The sequence below is a fragment of the Myotis myotis genome, unplaced genomic scaffold (assembly GCF_014108235.1).
Source record: "Myotis myotis isolate mMyoMyo1 unplaced genomic scaffold, mMyoMyo1.p scaffold_m19_p_11, whole genome shotgun sequence".
NCBI classification, from domain to species: domain Eukaryota; kingdom Metazoa; phylum Chordata; class Mammalia; order Chiroptera; family Vespertilionidae; genus Myotis; species Myotis myotis.
In genome coordinates this window covers 67,634,556-67,655,540 of record NW_023416315.1, presented here as the reverse complement: position 1 = coordinate 67,655,540, position 20,985 = coordinate 67,634,556, and the positions used below count along the sequence as shown (strand labels likewise).

Here is a 20,985-nt window from a genome sequence, read left to right as displayed (position 1 = left end):
TCTCTGCTTTCTCTTGTTATCCCATCTTTAATGTACATATTAAATATCAATTTATCTTTTCAAATTCAATCCAAGTGTTGTCTCCTCTATAAAACTGTTCCCTCTCCCTGAATATAATAAATATTTTCCTTTGTATTTCCATTGGCCCTTGTTAACACTTCTATAATAATTCACTGCTTTTTTATTAACAGATTTTTCTCCCTGTATGAGCTATACACTAATAAAAGTCAGGAGACATGTACCTAGTATCTATTTACAACAGTGCCTGACTCATGACAGATACTCAATAAATATTTTTCAAATATTGTTTGTTGACTTAAAGATATAAAGTATTTTGGGAAAATGTTCAGAAAAATTATTAGACCATATTTATAGATCTTACTGACAGAAAAATTTCCAAATTTACCCTTCTTAAGACCTTAATGCTTCTTAAAAATAAATGTGTCCCCTGACTAGTGCACTCTGTGGATCATGGCTAATTTAAAAGACAAATGCTACATTTGAAATAGTTCTTGAATAATTTTGGCTTTCCCATTCTGTTTATAGATATAGCTTTAAAATGTAAGACTTTGAACCACTTGTCTCTTGCATAAGAAAGCAGATGCTCAGTTTGCTTAAAGATCCATATGTCTCTGGTATTTGTCTATGGTATTTGGTATTCATTGAACACCATGAACTTTACTATGACACAATAAAAATTACTTAGCAGTACTTTAAAGTCTTCAGCCCATCCCAAGAAGGACAAAGACTCTGGAATTCACAGTAAATGCATGAATAATTTGATAATTCAGAAAACATCTGCATATTGAGTTAATTTCTATAAAGTAGATGGGAGAAAATAATTTTCTATGCCCCCATATTCTTTTTATAATTTCCAATGAATTTACTACATTATAAATGCTACTTCTCATTAAGACAAGAATGTTTATGTCTTTAAAGAACAAAGAGATTCATTATGTCGGATAGAAATATCTCCCATAGATTTGCTATTCTCATAAGTGATTTGCCTTAAAGAAACTTATTGCTGGAAGAAAATTGACTGTATCAATAAAGATTTTTTTATTTATTAATTAATTCATTAATTCTTTTTAAAAAAAATTTTTATTGCTTTCCGAGAGGAAGGGGGAGGGAGAGAGAGATAGAAATGTCAGTGATGAGAGAGAATCATTGATTGGCTGCCTCCTGCACACCCCCTACTTGGAATCTAGCCCGCAACTTGGTCATGTGCCCTTGACTGGAATCGAACCTGAACCCGGGACTCTTCAGTCCTCAGGCTGACGCTCAATCCACTGAGCCAAACCGGCCAGGGCTCAATCAACATTTAAAATGCATCTCCCTTTAATCTAGCAGTTTCACTTCATGTAAAGCATTGTTTTTACTAGTAAGAGCTGAGAAATAAATGTTTAATAGGGAACTGATTAAATATGTATTATGGCATATTCACTTATGTGGACTGATATGGAAATATAGTAGCGCTAAATTATGATATTTGGTGAAGAAAACAGGTACAAATGAGTGTGTATAAAATGCTGTCATTTATAGAAAAACAGAGTCCAGTTTGTAAAGGCATAATATTTCTCTAGAAAGACACACAGAAACTGATAAAAAGCATTGGGTCCAAGGAGAGGGGCCCAGTAACCAGGGAAGAGAAAAGAGATTGACATTCACCTTTCACTGTTTACATACTTTACCTTTTGGATAGCATATCAAGTACATTCATTACCTATCTATCAAACAAACAAACAAAAGAATGTATTTCAAAGAAACCATGTTCTTATTTCAAAAAGAATGAAATTCATATATCCATGACCAGCTTTCAACAAGTCACTTTTGATAAGCTACATAGAGATTTGGGGGCAAAAGAGTAAGCCCAGAGAATTTCTCTCTGTACAATGGCTAATCAAGGGTCTATGCTCTTTTATAAGCAAAAATGTACATTTTTTTTTTTTATTTAGAATTCTAAATTTCCATAGCTTTATCAACTCTATGAACTCGAAATATAGTATATAACCTTGTATTTATTTGTATATATATGGTTTTCTTCCCAAACGAGATGGTAAGTATATTTAAGTTAGTGACTTTGTTTTTATTTTTTAAATGCATTAAAATACCTAGCATAGTTTCTTATACATGGCAGGAGATCAAATGTATTTATTGATTGTGCAAGAAAGAGAGTAGTAATGGGGCATGGCATCTTTAGTAATTTCTACCTCTAGTTGTGTGGGATCAAAAGTTATTTCAATGTCTGCAAATAAGAACTTAGCATCCACCACCTTCTTTAGCAATTGAGTGATCATAGAGTAGAGAGGTATGGGCTCTGAACTGGGTTTATTGAGTGTACTTCTCAAATAGACCTTCAGATATATTCCTAAAACTGAAACCCAAAAATTGAACTGGAACGTATGGGCTTCCCCTGGGCAGGATGCAAAGGTGGCCTCCTGGGTTCTTGTCCAGGTGGATTCAAAGAATGAAGCCAAAGACAAAAGGTGGTATAGCAAAAGGTGGAAATTTATTGAGAAACAAGCACAGACTCCCACGTGGGGAGGGGGAGAGAGTCCCACCAAGTCCCTCTTTCTTGGGTGTATAAAAGTTACAGTTCTTTGTGTCTTGATATCCCTTCTGACTGGTCACTACAGTAGCTTGAGCTCAAACCTCACATGAGGTTCTCCTCTTTTTCTCCCTTTTGTTTTTCTATTTCCTTTGGTCTTCCTCTTCCCTCTCTGAATGAGTGGATTCCTTTCCTTTATTCTGTGACTGTATACCTTCCGCAGCTCCCTTATTCTGTGAATGTATACGTTTGGGCAGCTCCAGCTTTGCATCCCTGTGGTTCTCCCCATGGATCCCCTAATTCCTAAAACTCCCCAAACCTGACTATTTTACTCCTAAACACTCATGAGTCGGCAAGACTGAGAGGAACTATTACTATTATTCTGTCTCCTTCAAAATCATAGGTTGGGCCCTAGTTGGTTTGGCTCAGTGGTTAGAGGGTCCCAGGTTCAGTTCCGGCCAAGAGCACATGCCCGGATTGTGGGCTCGATCCCCAGTAGGGGGCGGGCAGGAAGCAGCTGATCAATGATTCTCTCTCATCATTGATGTTTCTATCTCTCTCTCCCTCTACCTTCCTCTCTGAAATCAATAAAGAAATATATTTTTTTAAAAAATCATAGGTTGGGCATTAATAAGTAAATGCAGATAAGGCATACTCACACTTATATAAATGAATTTAGTAAAGAAATTGTTAAGGAGCGAGTTCCCCAGAGACAGACCACCGACACATAATTAGTTAGAGCAAGCAAACATTTATTGATTACAGATTCGAATCTGGGCCCCTGCGGTAGCTGACACAGCAGCAGGCAATCGCCGGGCGAAGGGCGAAAGGCGGAGGGGCAGTCCCTCCTTTTATCACCCCCTCCTGACCTTGGCTGATCTGTCCTATTCCTATTGTTTGGCTACTGAACTAACAGCCCGCCCGCCGGGCGAGGGCCAGGCAGAATTCCTGCTGTTTTTCAGGCTATTCTTCTCCCTGACAGGCTTTGCTCAACTTCCTTCATTCCCCAGAAGGCACCCTTATCTTGACTTGTTTTTCAAGTCTGGTCTTCCCCTATGTCTGATTCAAGTTACAAGCTATGTTCAGTACTTTTCCACCCTGGCTGAGCCCCCCACCCTGCGATTTCTATCTCAGAAATACCGCCAGGGACTTATATTAATAACATGTCAACTGTTTTTTTCTGGATTAAAAAAAAACATTAGCCTGTTATTTAGGCATGAAATGAAGATAAGCTTACTATCAATCAAGTGTTAAAACTCATGATGATTAAATATCATCATTTATTTATTTATTTATTTTAAAATTACAGTTGCGATTCAATATTTTGTATTAGTTTCAGGTGTACATCATAGTGGTTAGACATTTCTATAATTTACAAAGTGGTCCCCTGATAAATAAGTCTAGAATCCACCTGGCACCATGCATAGTTATTACAACATTATTGATTATATCCCTTATGCTGTACATTACATCCCCATGACTATTTTGTAGTTACCAATTTTTACTTATTAATCTATTTATCTCTTTCACCCAGTGCCAATCCCCCTCCAATCTGGCAGTCATCAATTTGTTCTATCTATGAGTCTGTTTTTGTTTATTCATTTATTTTGTTCTTTAGATTCCACATGTAAAAAAATGATATGATATTTGTCTCTCTGTGTCTGATTTATTTTAGCATATTGCCCTATAGGTCTATCCATGCTGTCGCAAATGTAAAATTTAATTATTTTTTATGGCTGAATTATATTCCATTGTATATGAAAGGAGTTTTTAGGGGTAAAATAAGCAGGTTTAGGAAATTTTAGGAATTGGGGGGGTGGGGGGGCCCATGGGGAGAACCACAGGGCTACAAAGCTAGGAGCTACAAAAGGTATACATTCACAGAATAAGAGAACTGCCAAAAGGTGTATATTTACAGAATAAAGGAGAGGAAGCCATCCATTCACAGAATAAAGAAGGCCACAGGGAATAGAAAAACAATAAGGGAGAAGAAGAGGGGAACTCCCTGTGGGGTTTGAGCTCTGAAGCTGCTATAGTGACCAATCAGAGGGGATATCAAGACACAAAGAACTGCAGCCTTTATAAACCTTAGGAAAGAGGGACTTGATGGGACTCTCTCCCTCTCCCCACATGGGAGTGGGTGCTTGTTTCTCAATAAATCTCCACCTTTTCCTATTCTATCTTTTGTCTGTGGCTTCATTCTTTGAATGCAACCGGACAAGAACCCAGGAGGCCACCTTTGCATCCTGCCCAGGGAACACTGCATGTTCTGTAAGGCCGCTGAAAACCCCCCCCCTTCCCCCTGGACCAGCTTTTCCAGTAAGCTCTGGTTAATGTAAAGATTAAAGAGAACTTCCCCCTCCTGACCTTTCCCGTAAAGCTCTGGCGCCCTGATCTGGTCATAGCATAGTTATCTTATCACTCCTCGGGATCGGCCTGCGCATACCAGACCACCCTGGCCCCTTAGGAAATGAGTCAACTAATAACAAAGACCTGTCCCTGTAAAAGATGAGTTATGAGTTAACTGGTAACCCAGTTCCCTGTTTTCCGGCCACCTGCGTGTGGTTTTTGCCTTTATAAACCCGTGTTCTGCAATTGCTCGGGGCTCCAGTCAGCAGCACTTCCTTTGTGTTGTTGCCTGCCTGCCTGAGAGCCCCTGCGCTGCGCTTGTAATAAAAATCCTCTTGCTCTTGCATCAAGCCTCGGTCTCTGCGTTTGACTTGGGGTCGTCGCCTCCTCTGCTGGACTCTCCGGGGGTCTTAGGGCCCAACATTTGGGGGCTCGTCCGGGATGAGGCGACCCCCTTCAAGCGCTGGGATCGGTCTTGGAGGTAAGCAGACTCCGGAGTCATTCAGTGTTTGTCTTGTCCTTTGTTCGTTCTTAGTTTCGGTTTTTCAGGAAGACAGGGTGTCGGCTCCGTAAGGAGTCGGCTCCTCTGGTCGTAGGGGCTTCGGCCAGAAAAACTGTCACCCTGGGGGACGCCCCAGGATCGGGCGGTGACCAAGAGGTCTTGGTCACTTCAGGTTCTGGCTGTCCGGCAACGGGCACTCGCGTGTCCGGCCGGACTAGCATTAGGGAGGGATATCATCCCTCAGCGGCCGTTCTGTATCTGGGTAAATTCTTGTGGATCCGGTGTCTTGTCGCGTCATTGTTTGTTCTTTGTTTTTGTCTTTTACTCCTCTTCTCCCATCCAGGTAACATGGGCCACGGAAGCAGCACCCCTCTTTCTCTTACAGTAGCACACTGGACGGACGTCCGGAGTCGGGGACTCAATCTTTCCGTCAGTGTTAAGAAGGGTCCTTGGCAGACTTTCTGTTCATCCGACTGGCCAGCCCTAGGCGTGGGATGGCCAGCGGACGGGACTTTTGACCTGTCTATTATTTTTGCAGTAAAGAATAAGGTGTTCCAATCAGGCCCGGCGGGCCATCCAGACCAGCAGCCGTATATTGTCGTCTGGCAGGACCTGGTCCAGAACCCTCCCTCTTGGCTGAAACCCTGGCTGCCATCCGGAACCTCCCGGGTTCTCGTGGCCCAGGCCCCTCCCGCCGCAGATCAGACGAAACGTCCCCTGGCAGATTCTCAAACCGATCTTCTCCTCTTGGACTCTCCACCCCCTTACCCCTCTCCTCTCCAGCCAGAGCCGCCGGAGAGACCGGAGCCTTCAGCACCTCCTCCCGCCCCTCCAACAGAGGGACCGGCCCAGGGAACCCGGAGTCAGAGGAGACATCCCGCGTCTCCAGATTCGACCGTAGCCTGCCCTCTCCGACCATACGGGCCTCCACCCCCCCGCGGAGACGATAATGAAACGGCTCCGCTCCAGCCACTCCAATACTGGCCCTTCTCCTCGGCAGACCTCTATAACTGGAAAACTAACCACCCTCCCTTTTCAGAGGATCCCCAGCGTCTAACGGGGCTGGTTGAGTCCCTTATGTTCTCTCACCAGCCCACTTGGGACGATTGTCAACAGCTTCTTCAGACTCTCTTTACTACAGAGGAAAGGGAGCGGATCCTCTTGGAGGCCCGGAAGAACGCCCCTGGCCCCGACGGCCGGCCGACTCTACTCCCTCATTTGGTGGATGCGGCCTTTCCTCTGGCCAGGCCGGACTGGGACTTCAACACGGCAGAAGGTAGGGAGCACCTGAAGGTCTACCGCCAGACACTAGTGGCCGGCCTCAGAGGGGCAGCTCGGCGCCCCACGAATTTGGCTAAGGTAAGAGAGGTCATACAGGGGCCCACTGAACCGCCTTCTGTTTTTCTCGAGCGATTAATGGAGGCGTTCAGACGGTACACCCCGTTTGACCCCACCTCGGAGGGGCAGAGGGCCTCAGTAGCTATGGCTTTCATAGGGCAGTCAGCATTAGATATTAAGAAAAAGCTGCAGAGACTTGAGGGATTGCAGGACTTTACCCTCCAAGATTTAGTTAAGGAAGCAGAGAAAGTGTACCATAAGAGGGAGACCGAGGAGGAAAAGGAGCAGCGGAAGGAGAGAGAGAGAGAGGAGAAGGAGGAGAAAAAGGAAAAAAGGGAAGAGCAGAGACTAACCCGTATCTTGGCCGCAGCAATAGAAGGGAGTAAGCCACAGGAGAGAGGAAAAGGAAGACAGGCAGGGGCCCTGGGCAACAGGCCACCGTTAAGGAAGAATCAATGTGCTTATTGCAAGGAAGAAGGACATTGGAAGCGGGAGTGCCCAAAGAGACTAGCAAAGAAGGCGCTGGCACTCCAGGAAGATAGTGATTGAAGAAGTCGGGGCTCGGATCCCCTCCCCGAGCCTAGGGTAACTCTTAAGGTGGAGGGGAAGCCTGTTAACTTTCTGGTAGACACAGGGGCCCAATATTCAGTTCTTAAGAAACCACTAGGACCAGTCTCCCAGAAGACCTCCTGGGTGATAGGGGCAACGGGAAATGAGCAATATTCCTGGACCACCACCCGGACAGTTGATCTAGGCACGGGAAGAGTGACTCATTCCTTCTTAGTAATACCCGAGTGTCCAGCCCCCCTTCTGGGAAGAGACTTGCTAACTAAAATGGGGGCTCAGATCACTTTCACCCCACGGGGGCCGACCCTGACCCAACATGGAGAGCCAATTACTCTCTTGACACTCCAGCTCGAAGACGAGCATCGGCTGTTTGAGAGTAATGTCCGAAAGGACGAGAGGATAGCGGGATGGTTACAGCAATACCCCAAAGCTTGGGCTGAAACCGCGGGGATGGGCTTAGCTACCGAACGGCCCCCCGTGATAGTAGAGCTTAAGTCCACTGCAACCCCGATTGCAGTACGACAGTACCCCATGGCAAAAGAAGCCTGGAGGGGGATCAAGGTTCATGTCCAACGCCTCCTACGCCTTGGAGTCCTCGTTAAGTGCCACTCCCCGTGGAACACCCCACTCCTCCCGGTAAAAAAGCCCGGAACTGATGACTACCGACCGGTGCAGGATTTAAGAGAAGTCAACAAGAGGGTACAGGATATTCATCCCACGGTCCCCAATCCTTACAATCTCTTAAGCTCTATCCCTCCGTCCCATGTGTGGTATTCAGTCCTAGACTTAAAAGATGCCTTCTTCTGCTTAAGACTGCATCCTGCCAGCCAGAATATTTTCGCCTTCGAGTGGAGAGACCCAGATTCGGGAATAACGGGGCAGCTGACTTGGACCCGACTTCCGCAAGGATTCAAAAATTCCCCCACTATCTTCGATGAGGCTCTTCATCAAGACCTGGCTGCTTTCCGTGCTGACCACCCGCAAGTCACCCTTCTCCAGTACGTGGATGACCTTCTCCTCGCCGGAGCTACTAAGGAGGACTGTGAAACAGGTACCGGGGCCTTGCTTTTAGAGCTCTCCCGCCTAGGATACCGGGTCTCGGCCAAGAAGGCCCAGATATGTCAGCGGAGAGTGACCTATTTAGGATACGCACTAGAAGGGGGAAAGAGGTGGCTCACTGAAGCCCGAAAAAGCACAGTCACCCAGATTCCCAGACCGCAGACCCCCCGGCAGGTACGCGAGTTCCTGGGAACAGCTGGATTCTGCCGCCTCTGGATTCCAGGTTTTGCAACCCTAGCGGAGCCCCTATACCCGCTGACAAAACAAGGGAACCCCTTCGAGTGGGGGGAGACTCATCAGAAAGCCTTTGACGACATTAAAAAGGCTCTTCTCTCGGCGCCGGCATTGGCCTTACCAGATGTGGCCAAGCCCTTCACTCTGTTCATAGATGAAAGAAAGGGAGTAGCCAGGGGGGTCCTAACTCAAACCTTAGGCCCCTGGAAGAGGCCGGTAGCCTATTTATCCAAGAGACTAGACCCAGTGGCTAGGGGGTGGCCAGGCTGTCTAAGAGCAATTGCAGCTACTGCCCTGCTTGTAAGAGATGCGGACAAACTTACCTTGGGGCAGAAACTAACTGTGGTGGCCCCACACACTCTCGAGAGTGTTATCCGGCAGCCACCGGACCGGTGGCTATCCAACGCCCGGATGACTCACTACCAGAGTCTCCTGCTAAGTGAAGATCGAATCCGCTTCGGGGCTCCGGTAGCTCTCAACCCAGCAACCTTACTACCGGAAGTAAATCCTGAGAGCAAAGAAGTCCTACACTCATGCCGTGACATTCTGGCAGAGGAAACAGGGCCGAGGAGAGACCTCAAAGATTCCCCCTTGCCAGAGCCTCAACTCACCTGGTACACGGATGGAAGCAGCTACCTCTATGAAGGTAAGAGGGTGGCGGGAGCGGCTGTGGTCAGCAAGGACCGGACTATCTGGGCTAGTAGCTTGCCCGAAGGGACTTCGGCCCAGAAGGCTGAATTAATTGCTCTGACACAGGCTCTCAGGCTGGCAGAGAACAGCCGGGCTAATATTTATACTGACAGTCGTTATGCTTTTGCCACTGCTCATGTGCACGGGGCTATATACCGTCAGAGAGGTCTCCTCACCTCAGCAGGAAGGGAAATTAAAAATAAAAAGGAAATCCTCGACCTCCTAGAAGCCATTCATGCCCCCCAGGAGGTAGCTATCATCCATTGTCCCGGCCACCAGAAAGGGACCTCGGAAACAGCTATAGGAAACAGGAAAGCGGATGCCGAGGCAAGGCAGGCCGCTCTAGGGCCCCGGCTACTCGCCCTCGCTGTTGGCCCCGCAGCACCACAGCCAGAGACCCTCCACTACACCCTAGAGGAGGAAAAAGACCTGCTTAAAAGGCCAGAAAAATACCATAAGGACAAACTAGGAGTGTGGAGAACTGCAGGGGAAAAAATGGTAGTACCAAGGGCGGCAGCCACTGCCTACCTCCAACAACTGCATCGCCTTACCCACCTGGGGGCCAAACACCTCAGCTCCACCAGCCGGGCAACGGGACACTATGTCAAAGGACTCGATCGCCTTTCAGAAGAAGTAGTTAAGCAATGCAAGGCGTGTCAGCTGGTAAATGTACATTCATCCCAGGTCGGGACCGGACACAGACTCAGGGGAGACCGGCCCGGGAGTTACTGGGAGGTGGATTTTACAGAAGTAAAGCCCGCCCGATACGGTTATAAATATCTTTTAGTTTTCATAGATACCTTCTCAGGTTGGGTAGAAGCCTTCCCTACCAAAAGAGAAACTGCAACTGTGGTCGCCAAGAAGATCTTAGAAGACATCTTTCCACGGTTTGGAATTCCTAAGGTAATTGGATCAGACAACGGTCCAGCTTTTGTTGCCCAGGTAAGTCAGGGAATGGCCAAGATACTAGGGGCGGATTGGAAATTGCATTGTGCTTACAGGCCCCAGAGTTCAGGTCAGGTAGAAAGAATGAATAGAACATTAAAAGAGGCTATGACTAAATTGTCCTTAGAGACTGGCGTGGCAGACTGGACGGTCCTCCTTCCCTTTGCCCTTTTCCGCGCGCGAAACACCCCAGGCCCCTTGGGGGTGACACCGTTCGAGGTTTTGTTTGGGGCCTCTCCGCCCCTAGCCGCTGACCCTTGGTCCGTGCCCACAGACACTCACACCCCTCAATCCCTGCTTGCCAGGCTGAAGGCCCTCGAGACTGTCCAGAAGGAGGTGTGGACTCCCCTGGCCGCCCTCTACCAACCAGGAGAACTGCAAGTCCCCCACCAGTTCCAGGTCGGAGACTTTGTGTACATCAGACGCCATCGGGCCGCTAATCTCGAGCCGAGGTGGAAGGGACCCCACCTGGTATTGCTGACAACCCCAACAGCGGTCAAGGTAGACGGTGTAGCTGCTTGGATCCACGCCTCCCACGTCAAGCGGGCACCCCCATCAGACGACACCGATCATGGATGGACTGTGGAGAAGACAGACAACCCTCTCAAGCTACGGATTTGCCGCCGCCCTCTTCCTGCTGAGCCTGCCGCTGATAAGTAGCAACCCCCATGCCCCAAAGAGACTAACTTGGAGGGTAATGTCCCCCCACACCGGACAGACGGCCTGGTCGGTCACCAATATAGCACCTAAAGGGACATGGTGGCCAGACTTAACGCCAGACCTCTGCGCTATGGCAGCAGGATACAGACTATGGGACCTCCCTGAGAGAACAGTAGAAGAGACTAAAGCAGGTATAGAGACCCGAGCTTACATAGGAAAAGGAAGAGATTTGCAATTTGGAGTTCACTGTAGTTATCTGGGGGCCCGTGAGCGTCTTACGATGACCCAATTCTATGTATGCCCCAAAGACAGGCAGGGACATAGAAAGAATTGTGGATCTGAACGAGAGTATTTCTGTGCAGAATGGGGATGTGAGACAACTGGTACTGGATATTGGATCAGAGGGCCCCCCGAGTGGGACCTCATCCAGGTTCGGAGAAATGAGAGCCAAACCTCCGGACATAGGGGTTGGGTTAACGCCCTAAATATCTCCTTCACCTCAGCTGGGCGGTCATACGACCTAAACAAGTGGCGCTGGGGAGTGACATGGGGGATCCGGCTGTATAAGGACCAACATGATGATGGCCTCCTTTTTAAGATAAGATTAGATGTACAGGATTACAGGCCACCAGTTGCAGTAGGACCCAACACCGTCTTGTCCAGCCGGCAGCTCCCCACGAAAGAAAGGCCTCTTGCCACCACCACCGTGGCGGGAACTAGCCCAGCCTCCAGGGAGGAACAGGCCAACCCCATAGAACTAGAGACAAACTCAGGTCAGAGGCTATTAGGCTTGGTAGAGGGGGCCTTTAGTTCTTTAAACATGTCCAAGTCTAACCTAACTGAGTCTTGCTGGCTCTGCCTAACTACAGGGCCCCCCTACTATGAGGGCATAGCCTTCCAGGGAAACTATACCAACACCACCAGCCATGACCACTGTTCGTGGGGACAGCAGGGGAAGTTGACCCTTACTGAGGTCTCAGGGCAAGGCACATGTATAGGACAAGTGCCAAAGGACCGCCAGCATCTCTGCAAGGAGAACCTGGCATATCCCTCCTCTGCAAGCTATTACTTAGTGCCCCCAACAGGGGGATGGTGGGCCTGTAGTACGGGACTTACTCCATGTTTAGCAGCCCAGGCCTTTAACCGTTCTCAAGATTATTGTATCCTTGTCCAACTAGTCCCCAGGATCATGTATTATCAAGCTAATGCATTTGAAAAAGAATTTGACTCCTATTCTCCTTCCCATCGGGATAAACGGGAACTTGTTTCACTGACCTTGGCTGCTCTCCTAGGTCTAGGGGTCGCGGCAGGAGTAGGAACAGGGACAACAGCCCTCATTAAAGGCCCCACCTATACTGAGGAGCTCAGAGCTGCTATAGATGAAGACCTCAAACATATAGAGCACTCCATAACTAAACTTGAGGAGTCTCTAACCTCTTTGTCTGAAGTAGTCCTACAAAATAGGAGAGGACTAGATCTCCTATTCTTAAAGGAGGGAGGGCTGTGTGCAGCTCTCAGGGAACAATGCTGTTTCTACGCTGATCATTCAGGGGTGATAAAGGATTCCATGTCAAAACTTAGGGAGAGATTAGAAACTCGCAAAAGAGAGCGAGAGGCCAAGCAAGGCTGGTTTGAAAGTTGGTTTAACAGCTCACCGTGGTTCACAACCCTGATATCCTCTCTCGTGGGACCCCTGATCATTTTACTCCTCCTTTTGACATTCGGGCCATGCATAGTAAACCGCTTAATCGCCTTCATCCAGGACCGGATTAGTGCAGTTCAGGTAATGGTCCTCCAACAGCGGTATCAGCCTGTACCCTCAAACATTAGCCTGTAGTTCCATGATTGGAACTTCCCACAAGAAAAGGGGGGAATGTAAGGCCGCTGAAAACCCCCCCCCCTTCCCCCTGGACCAGCTTTTCCAGTAAGCTCTGGTTAATGTAAAGATTAAAGAGAACTTCCCCCTCCTGACCTTTCCCGTAAAGCTCTGGCGCCCTGATCTGGTCATAGCATAGTTATCTTATCACTCCTCGGGATCGGCCTGCGCATACCAGACCACCCTGGCCCCTTAGGAAATGAGTCAACTAATAACAAAGACCTGTCCCTGTAAAAGATGAGTTATGAGTTAACTGGTAACCCAGTTCCCTGTTTTCCGGCCACCTGCGTGTGGTTTTTGCCTTTATAAACCCGTGTTCTGCAATTGCTCGGGGCTCCAGTCAGCAGCACTTCCTTTGTGTTGTTGCCTGCCTGCCTGAGAGCCCCTGCGCTGCGCTTGTAATAAAAATCCTCTTGCTCTTGCATCAAGCCTCGGTCTCTGCGTTTGACTTGGGGTCGTCGCCTCCTCTGCTGGACTCTCCGGGGGTCTTAGGGCCCAACAGTTCCAGTTCAATTTTCACGTTCCATATATATGCATCACACCACTTCTCCCACTTCTGGGTATTTAGCTGAAGAAATGCAAAAACACTAATTCAAAAAGATATGTTTACCCCTATTTTTATTGCAACATTTTTTATACTAGCCAAGATTTGGAAGCAGCCTAAGTGCCCATCAATATACAATTTTATAAGTAAACTTCATGATGTTTTTCTACTAAACACGTTTTATGTTCACAGGAACAGATGCAGTAATAAGAGATCCTGAGTTTTTCTATTAAAAAAATACTATCTGCAGAACATACATACAAACATATATGCACATTTACAGGTGTGTACATATTCCTTCATTTACAAAACAGGAATATGTCACACTTATGATCTATGCTGAGTTCATGGGTAAAACCCTCATCACAGTGTGAAAGGAGTTGCTTTCAAAGCAATGCTGAATTTTTTGTATTTTTCTTATTTAACCATCAGGCATTCAATGCTTCTCTGAATCATCAAAAAGTGTACTTGAGATGGAAACTGACATTTTCTCATATTAAAAAAATAAATCCTTGAGTTGACAGCCATCCAACCGGAGAGAAGGCTTGAGTTGCCAGTTGCTTCCTCGCACAGGCTTTGAATTGTAGAGTCAGCATGAAAGCGTCAGAAGCTCCCAGAGTCGGTAGCTAACACTGACTGGTGTTCATCCATTGGGAAAACGGTAACAGGAAGACGTGTGGCAATGACTGGGTTTCAGTGGGAACATGGGAAGTATATACGTGCTCTAGGACCAGGAGTGTTAATTTCTTATAGAAAAAAAAAAAAAAAAGACCATTGTTTCATCTATGTAAATGTACCAGAAAATAAATTGTTTCTCATCATTAAGATTTTATAATAAAGGTTTACAATGTATTCAGTGTTATATTTAAGCCATGTACATATTAAAGTCACATCTTTTTTATGTATATTAGATATCCTGTCCTATTAAGTACAGTATTCTGAACAAAATAGAAACTCTTACGGACCCCACTGATAAATTTCAATTGTTCCAGTTTTACTGTGAACACAAGACCGTATTTTTCTAACTGTGGGTCTTCTATCAGCTATTCTTTCTCAGCATACACTTCTAGAGCAATAGTCCAATTGAGGTGTTTCTATATTCTAGGGACACAAAGGACCAAGTTTGTTAAATTAAAAGAAAATTCTTTATCACTGTACATCAGTAAGCTTTCAACCAAGGAAGACTTCTTTCCTTGTGGGGTCAAGCATTTTAATATTGCCATGGTTCTGATCAATTTCCAAAATATTTACAGAGCCTCTAGCTAGTATGTGCCAGGCATGGCGGGGTTTGCTATAAGTGTGCCCTTTCCATTAGCTACATGCTACTGAACTCAAATCCTTCTGGAAGCCAGGAGACAGCTTCCAGCATTTTTGCCCAGGCCTTTTGCATCTCCTGGAACTCCTGCTCTTTAAGATTTTCCACCTTCTTCTGCCTCAGCGGAGGATTGGACATGACCCCTCGAGACTTTCAATTTTAGAGTCAGAAGCATCGTGTTTTCTGTGGCCTGGCATCCTCTCCAGCCCTCAGACCTGCTTGGGTCAGGTCCTGAAATGACAATATGAAGAGTTCTGGCCAGATCTCCACATAAGGAGGTTCATCTGTGAGTTTCACATCTAAATTAAGATGGATCATTCTTGTTTCTCTAAGTTTGCCTGCCCCATATGCTTCCTCAAAATAAAGCCCCACATGAATTTGGGTAGGCCAAACTTATAAAAATATATAGGAATAGCACACATGAAAGGAGATAAGGCATTCTTCCATCATTCGTTAACCTTAAATCCTTCATGGAATAAAAACATATAAACAAACAGACTCCCAGTCTTGCAGTTTCCCCTGACTCTTCAATGTTCCCTTTTAGGAAAGATCAATGATTTAAATCTTGGCTTTTTTTAGAAGTACCACTCTAGCCCAATAAATTAAAATCTCTAGGCTCCTCTACTATATATATATGCATATTCCCAACTAATGTATGGCACTGAATTCAATTGACTTAAAAGGCACAGGGAATAGACACTGATTTTGCAAAGTCTCATTCCAAACAGGCATCTGATACTTTCAGCTAATCTAATTTCTAAGACAACTTCATTTAAACAGAAAGTTGAAGCAAATATGATTTAAAAGAATCTGTGGAAAATTTGTAAACCAAAGACAACATATCAGGGACATACTTTTCCTCCAAAGCGGCTAATCAGAGACTGTAAGATATGAAAAGAGTGTGCCATAATTTGACATTTCAATAATGGCTATTAATCATAGCCTTATATTTTACTAGTAGAGGCCTGATGCATGAAATTCATGCAAGAGTAGGCCTTCCTTCCCCCAGCTGCCGGCACCAGCTTCCCTCTGGCACCCGGGACCTGGGCTTCCCTCACAGCCCTGGCTTCGTCCAGAAGGTTGTCTAGCAGGACAGCCAGTCTAGTTAGCATATTACGTTTTTATTATTATAGATTGAAAAAATGCCATTTAAATTCTACTTGATAATGATCATTGTTTTAGAGGTCTATCCATATGTAGTCTAAGAGTGGAAGTAGTTCATATCTTATCTTCAATTATACTTCAAATTGAAAAGCCTTTTGCTAAAAATAATCTGGAACCGAAAAGATATTGTGCAAGGCACTAAAATGTATCCTCTGGAAAGAAAAATAGGTGAGCTAGTTTCTACCTATTTTTATTTATTTTCTTTAAAATTTTTTCATATAATAAAAGGGAAAATTTAGAAAACTATTTAAAGAAATAAAGTTATGTTAGTTTTTTTTTATTAATACGGAAACTTTAAATGAAATTGTTATAACTTTTTCCTCCAGGGTGCCTAGAATTCCTTGAAAAATAGAATTTCAAAACTGTTGGAATTGAGAGAAAATTACTTTCTATTTTCTTTAGAGACATCTATACAGCATCCTTACATTTTTTAAAATCACATTATAAAGCCTCAGAACTATTTTCAGGATAGTTCATTTATTCTTGATTACTTTTTTGGAACTGTTTTGGGTAAAATTAGAGTGGCTTCAGACATTTAAAAAACAACAACTAGAAACCCAGAATGCCACAGCCTTTGTCATATGAATGATAGTGACTTGAAATCATTTAGATTCAGGTTAACTCAACGATGAGGCCTTATCCACAAACAAAGGGGGAAAGGTAGGCTCCCAGGATGTCATTACAGTTGAGCAGCTATTCCTAATGCCAGTGCCTCTAACTGACCGCCTGTCACGCAGAGACGGGGCACAGAGTGTCATTAGCCTGCCGCGGAGCAGGTCTCAGAACCTGCCTCATAACCGCTGAGCAACACTGCCCCTCTGGGCTGACTCAGAGATCCAGAATCACATAGCAGGAGGGGCAATAGGGAGCCTAGAAAACCCGTCAGGAAATAGACTGTTCTTTACTTAGGAGCCAGAACACAAGCTATAAAACTTGAGAATTTAATTTTTATCTTTGGATTTACCTTGTTTATTTACCTTTTCCCATTTCCTGAGATTGTTAACTGCAAAAAAAAAAAAAAAAAACCAAACAAACAAACAAACAAAAAAAAACGACGACGAAAAACAAGAAGGGAAAAGTCACTTTACAAATATGCTGTTATAAAGCATGACGGAGTGAGGAGAAAATATTCCCAGTCAGTATCATCAGGGTGGCCTTCGGGCAGAGGGAGCTGTTGGGTTTCTCCATTTTGCCCAAAAGGTAAGTAAGAAGAGCCTTTACACTTGACTGAAGATGGCCAAGAGCTGAGCTCCGCTCACAAGTGCACATTGGGAAATTCCAATTAGGACTCTTTCTTTTCTTTTTCCTTCTTTTCTCTGTTTCCTCCCTCTCTCCTTCTTCCCTCACTTCCTCCTTCCTTTCTTTCCTTCCTTCCTTTCTCCTCTTTCCTTCCTTCCTTCCTTCCTTCCTTCCTTCCTTCCTTCCTTCCTTCCTCCCTCCCTCCCTCCCTCCCTCCCTCCCTCCCTCCCTCCCTCCCTTCCTTCCTCCTTCCTTCCTTCCTTCCTTCCTTCCTTCCTTCCTTCCTTCCTTCCTTCCTTCCTTCCTTTTTTTATTCTTTCTCTCTTTCCAAGAAAATCAGCCCAAGCAAGAGGTTGTTTCTCTACCCAAGGCAAAAACCTTGTTTGCAGGGAGTGGTTCATAGATCGGCTAGGGCTGGGAAGGGGAGCCCTGAAAAGGAAGAGAGTAAATGGGAGAGACAGACCAGGTCTGAAAAAGGATTGTGTGGAAAGAGAGAAAGGGGTCAATTTTTGACCAGCTATGTCCAAGGGTAGAAACTTGAGGAGAAAGAGAAATCTCCAGACAGATCTCTGAGGTGTATTTGTATACGTGTATCTCAAGGCACTCATTGTTATTGTGGTCACATTAAATGTAAGATCTATTATTTGATTTGCCTATCTACAACTCTGATTGAACTGGTACCCTCTAACATCACATTTTCATATAAAAAAAGAAAAAAAGACATCAGCACAATCCCCACCGCAACACAGCCCACATCTTAGATTAGCTGGGTGAGACAAAGATCTTTCTTTTTTTTTTTTAAATTGTTTTATTGCTTAAAGTATTACAAAGAGTATTACATATGTCTCCCTTTTTTCCCGCCTTTGACAATCCCCTGGCCTCCCCTACCCCCCAGTGTCTTATGTCCATTGATTATGTTTATATGCATGCATACAAGTCCTTCAGTTGATCTCTTATCGACCCCCACCCCCCGCCCCCCAACCCTCCCCGGCTTTCCCGCTGTAGTTCAACAGTCTGTTCGAGGTTGCTCTGCCTCTGTATCTATTTTTGTTCATAAGTTTATAATGGTCTTTATTATCCATAAGTGAGTGAGATCATGTGGTATTTTTCTTTCATTAACTGGCTTATTTCACTTAGCATAATGCTCTCCAGTTCTATCCATGCTGTTGCAAGTGGTAAGAATTCCTTCTTTTTTACAGCAGCATAGTATTCCATCGTGTAGATGTACCACGGTTTTCTAATCCATTCATCTACTGATGGGCACTTAGGCTGTTTCCAGATCTTAGCTATGGTGAATTGTGCTGCTATGAACATAGGGGTGCATATATCCTTTCTGATTGGTGTTTCTGGTTTCTTGGGATATATTCCTAGAAGTGGGATCACAGGGTCAAATGGGAGTTCCATTTTTAGTTTTTTGAGGAAACTCCATACTGTTCTCCACAGTGGCTGCACCAGTCTGCATTCCCACCAGCAGTGCACAAGTGTTCCTTTTTCTCCACATCCTCTCCAGCACTGTCATTTGTTGATTTGTTGATGGTAGCCATTCTGACAGGTGTGAGATGGTACCTCATTGTTGTTTTGGAGACAAAGATCTTTAAAATATATCCACACACATTTTCCGGTCAGGCAAATACTGAAAAAAAGATTGGAGAAAAATGATCTATCTGTCCTTTGGAAATTAGATTTAGCAAACAAATATTGTAAAGTAAGATTACAAAAATTTATGGAAAATATGTTCAAATAACTAAATAAAAATATTTTTTTATAAGGGAATAAATAAGAAATCTCAGCAGGGAAATGAAATCAATTAAAAATTGCAAATTCTAAAATTGAAAAGTACATTAACTAAAATGAAAAAGTATCTGACTAGGCTTTAACAGAAGATCTGAAAGTGAAAGAGTGAGACAATAATCTTTTTAAAATACATATTTTTACTGATTTCAGAGAGGAAGGGAGAGGGCGAGAGATAGAAACATCAATGATGAGAGAGAATCATTGATAGGCTGTCTCCTGCACACCCCACACTGAGGATTGAGCCTGCAACCCGGGCATGTGCCCTGACCGGGAATTGAACTGTTAATTCCTGGTTCATAGGTCAATGCTCAATTGCTGAGCCATGCCAGCTGGACAAAACAATGATCTTTAAAATACATCCAAACACATTTTCCAGTCAGGCAAATATTGAAAATAAGATTGGAGAAAAATGATCTGTCCTTTGGAAATATGCAGGACAATATCATATGATCTAACTTACATGATACTGAAGTCCCAGCATAAGAAAAGAATCTGGGTGGAAGAAAATATTTGAAGACAATGATGAAAACCTAAAGCTCCAAGAAGCCCAATGACCTCAAGCAGGATATCCTTTCTTCCAGCTACTAATTCAGCAATTCATTGACTATTTGTTGAGCGCTTATTCACTCAGCATTTATTTAGTGCTTGTGTTGTGCAAGAGGGAGGAAACATCTGACTATGGCACAGTCTCTGCCGTATTTAACAATTTAGGTCTACAATACCCAGTACTCTAACCACTAACTATATTTGCTATTGAGCACTTCAAATGTAGATAGTATAACATGATGAAATTATAATATTTTGGATTAAATAAAACCTATTACAGAAATTAACTTCAACTGTTTCTTTTCATTACTTAAAACGGTTAGTAGAAAATTGAAAATTTCACATGTAGCTTGGACTATATTTGTATTATATATAACACTGATTTAGATCATAATCTAATTGGTAAGATAGAGTTCATACATCTCAAATCAGATACATTGGGACTAGACACATTTTATTAATATTCTTACTTAGTAAGTATCACTTTCATTTAGTATAGTTCTGATTGTTTCTTTTGAACTTGTTTTAACTTTTGTTTCTGTAGAGGAACCAGAAACATAGGAGGTATCAAAAAAATCTGTCATTAATAATTAACAATAGATTATTCTGAACTCAATATAAGACACTTGGAGCTTTAAGGTTATCAGTTTAGAATACTTCAACTCTTTATCTCATGATCCACAACAGCGAAAAGAAGTACAATTTGGTCTGTTTATTTCACATGGTTCTTTTGAACGTGTAATGAGGAACATTAAAAATGTTTTAAAAACTCAGGTTTTATGTACAAAGGAACCTATGTACCACTTTTTAAATTTTTATGTTTTACTCTTTGAGCACATATTTTTACTTTTTATTTGATAGACATTAAATTAAGCAGAAAAATTATAACTATAGTAATCAAAAACTCTGTCCAATAAAACATTTTTATTAAGTTAGCTTTCGTAGGTATTATTAAGCTAAATTAAAGAGAAACTGTTAAGGGGAAAAATATTAAAGCGATTTGTTCATTTATTTGAGCATGTGCTGTATGCCAAACAGTATATGATTAGACACTGGAACACAGCAGTTTACATAATCTATGTGATTTTTCTCTCAAGAAACTAATAGTCCTGTGCATGGTATTTCCTTCGCAGGGTTAGGTTTGATTTTTGATCTTATAGATTTTTGATCTTATAGATTTCAATTTTAAAACAAAACCTCCACCCAATATGTTTTTATTGGTGTGTGTGTGTGTGTGTGTGTGTGTGTGAGTGTGTGTGTGTGTGTGTGTGTGTGTGTGTGTGTGTGAGAGAGAGAGAGAGAGAGAGAGAGATATGATTGTGAAAGAGAAACATTGATGGTTGCCTCCCATATGTGCCCCAACCGGGGATGGAACCTGCCACCTTTTGGTTTATGGGACGATGCTCTAACCAACCGAGCCACCTGGCTAGGGCTCCCAGATTTCAATTTTTAAAAAGTGAATAGCATTAAGTTATCGCTAGGAGCGTCTCTTAGCCACTCTCAATACAACTCTCCTTCCTTAGGAGTAGCTGCGGGTTTGCAAGTTAGGGTGTGCAAAGGGCAGTAGGGCTGGAAGCCGCCGGGTGGTGAGATGCTCAGAGAAATAGGATTCCTG

The 20,985-nt window shown here is 44.1% G+C and overlaps 2 protein-coding genes across 2 annotated transcripts in view; one reads left to right on the top strand and one right to left on the bottom strand.

Annotated features, from left to right (window-relative positions):
• Positions 1-5,747: 5,747 nt before the first annotated feature.
• LOC118665849 lies at positions 5,748-10,844 on the top strand (the record flags this gene model as incomplete). Its single annotated transcript, XM_036327101.1, is given in 1 exon segment — positions 5,748-10,844. A coding segment is annotated over 1 exon segment (5,097 nt), but the record flags the coding sequence as incomplete, so codon positions are not given.
• A 7,715-nt stretch (positions 10,845-18,559) lies between these two features.
• The window catches only part of SLC13A1 (solute carrier family 13 member 1), a 118,177-nt gene continuing 115,751 nt past the window's right edge, over positions 18,560-20,985 (bottom strand). The window contains exon 16 of the mRNA XM_036328811.1: positions 18,560-18,663. The gene's annotated coding sequence lies outside the window, so the exon portion shown is untranslated. The remainder of the gene's footprint in view (positions 18,664-20,985) is intronic.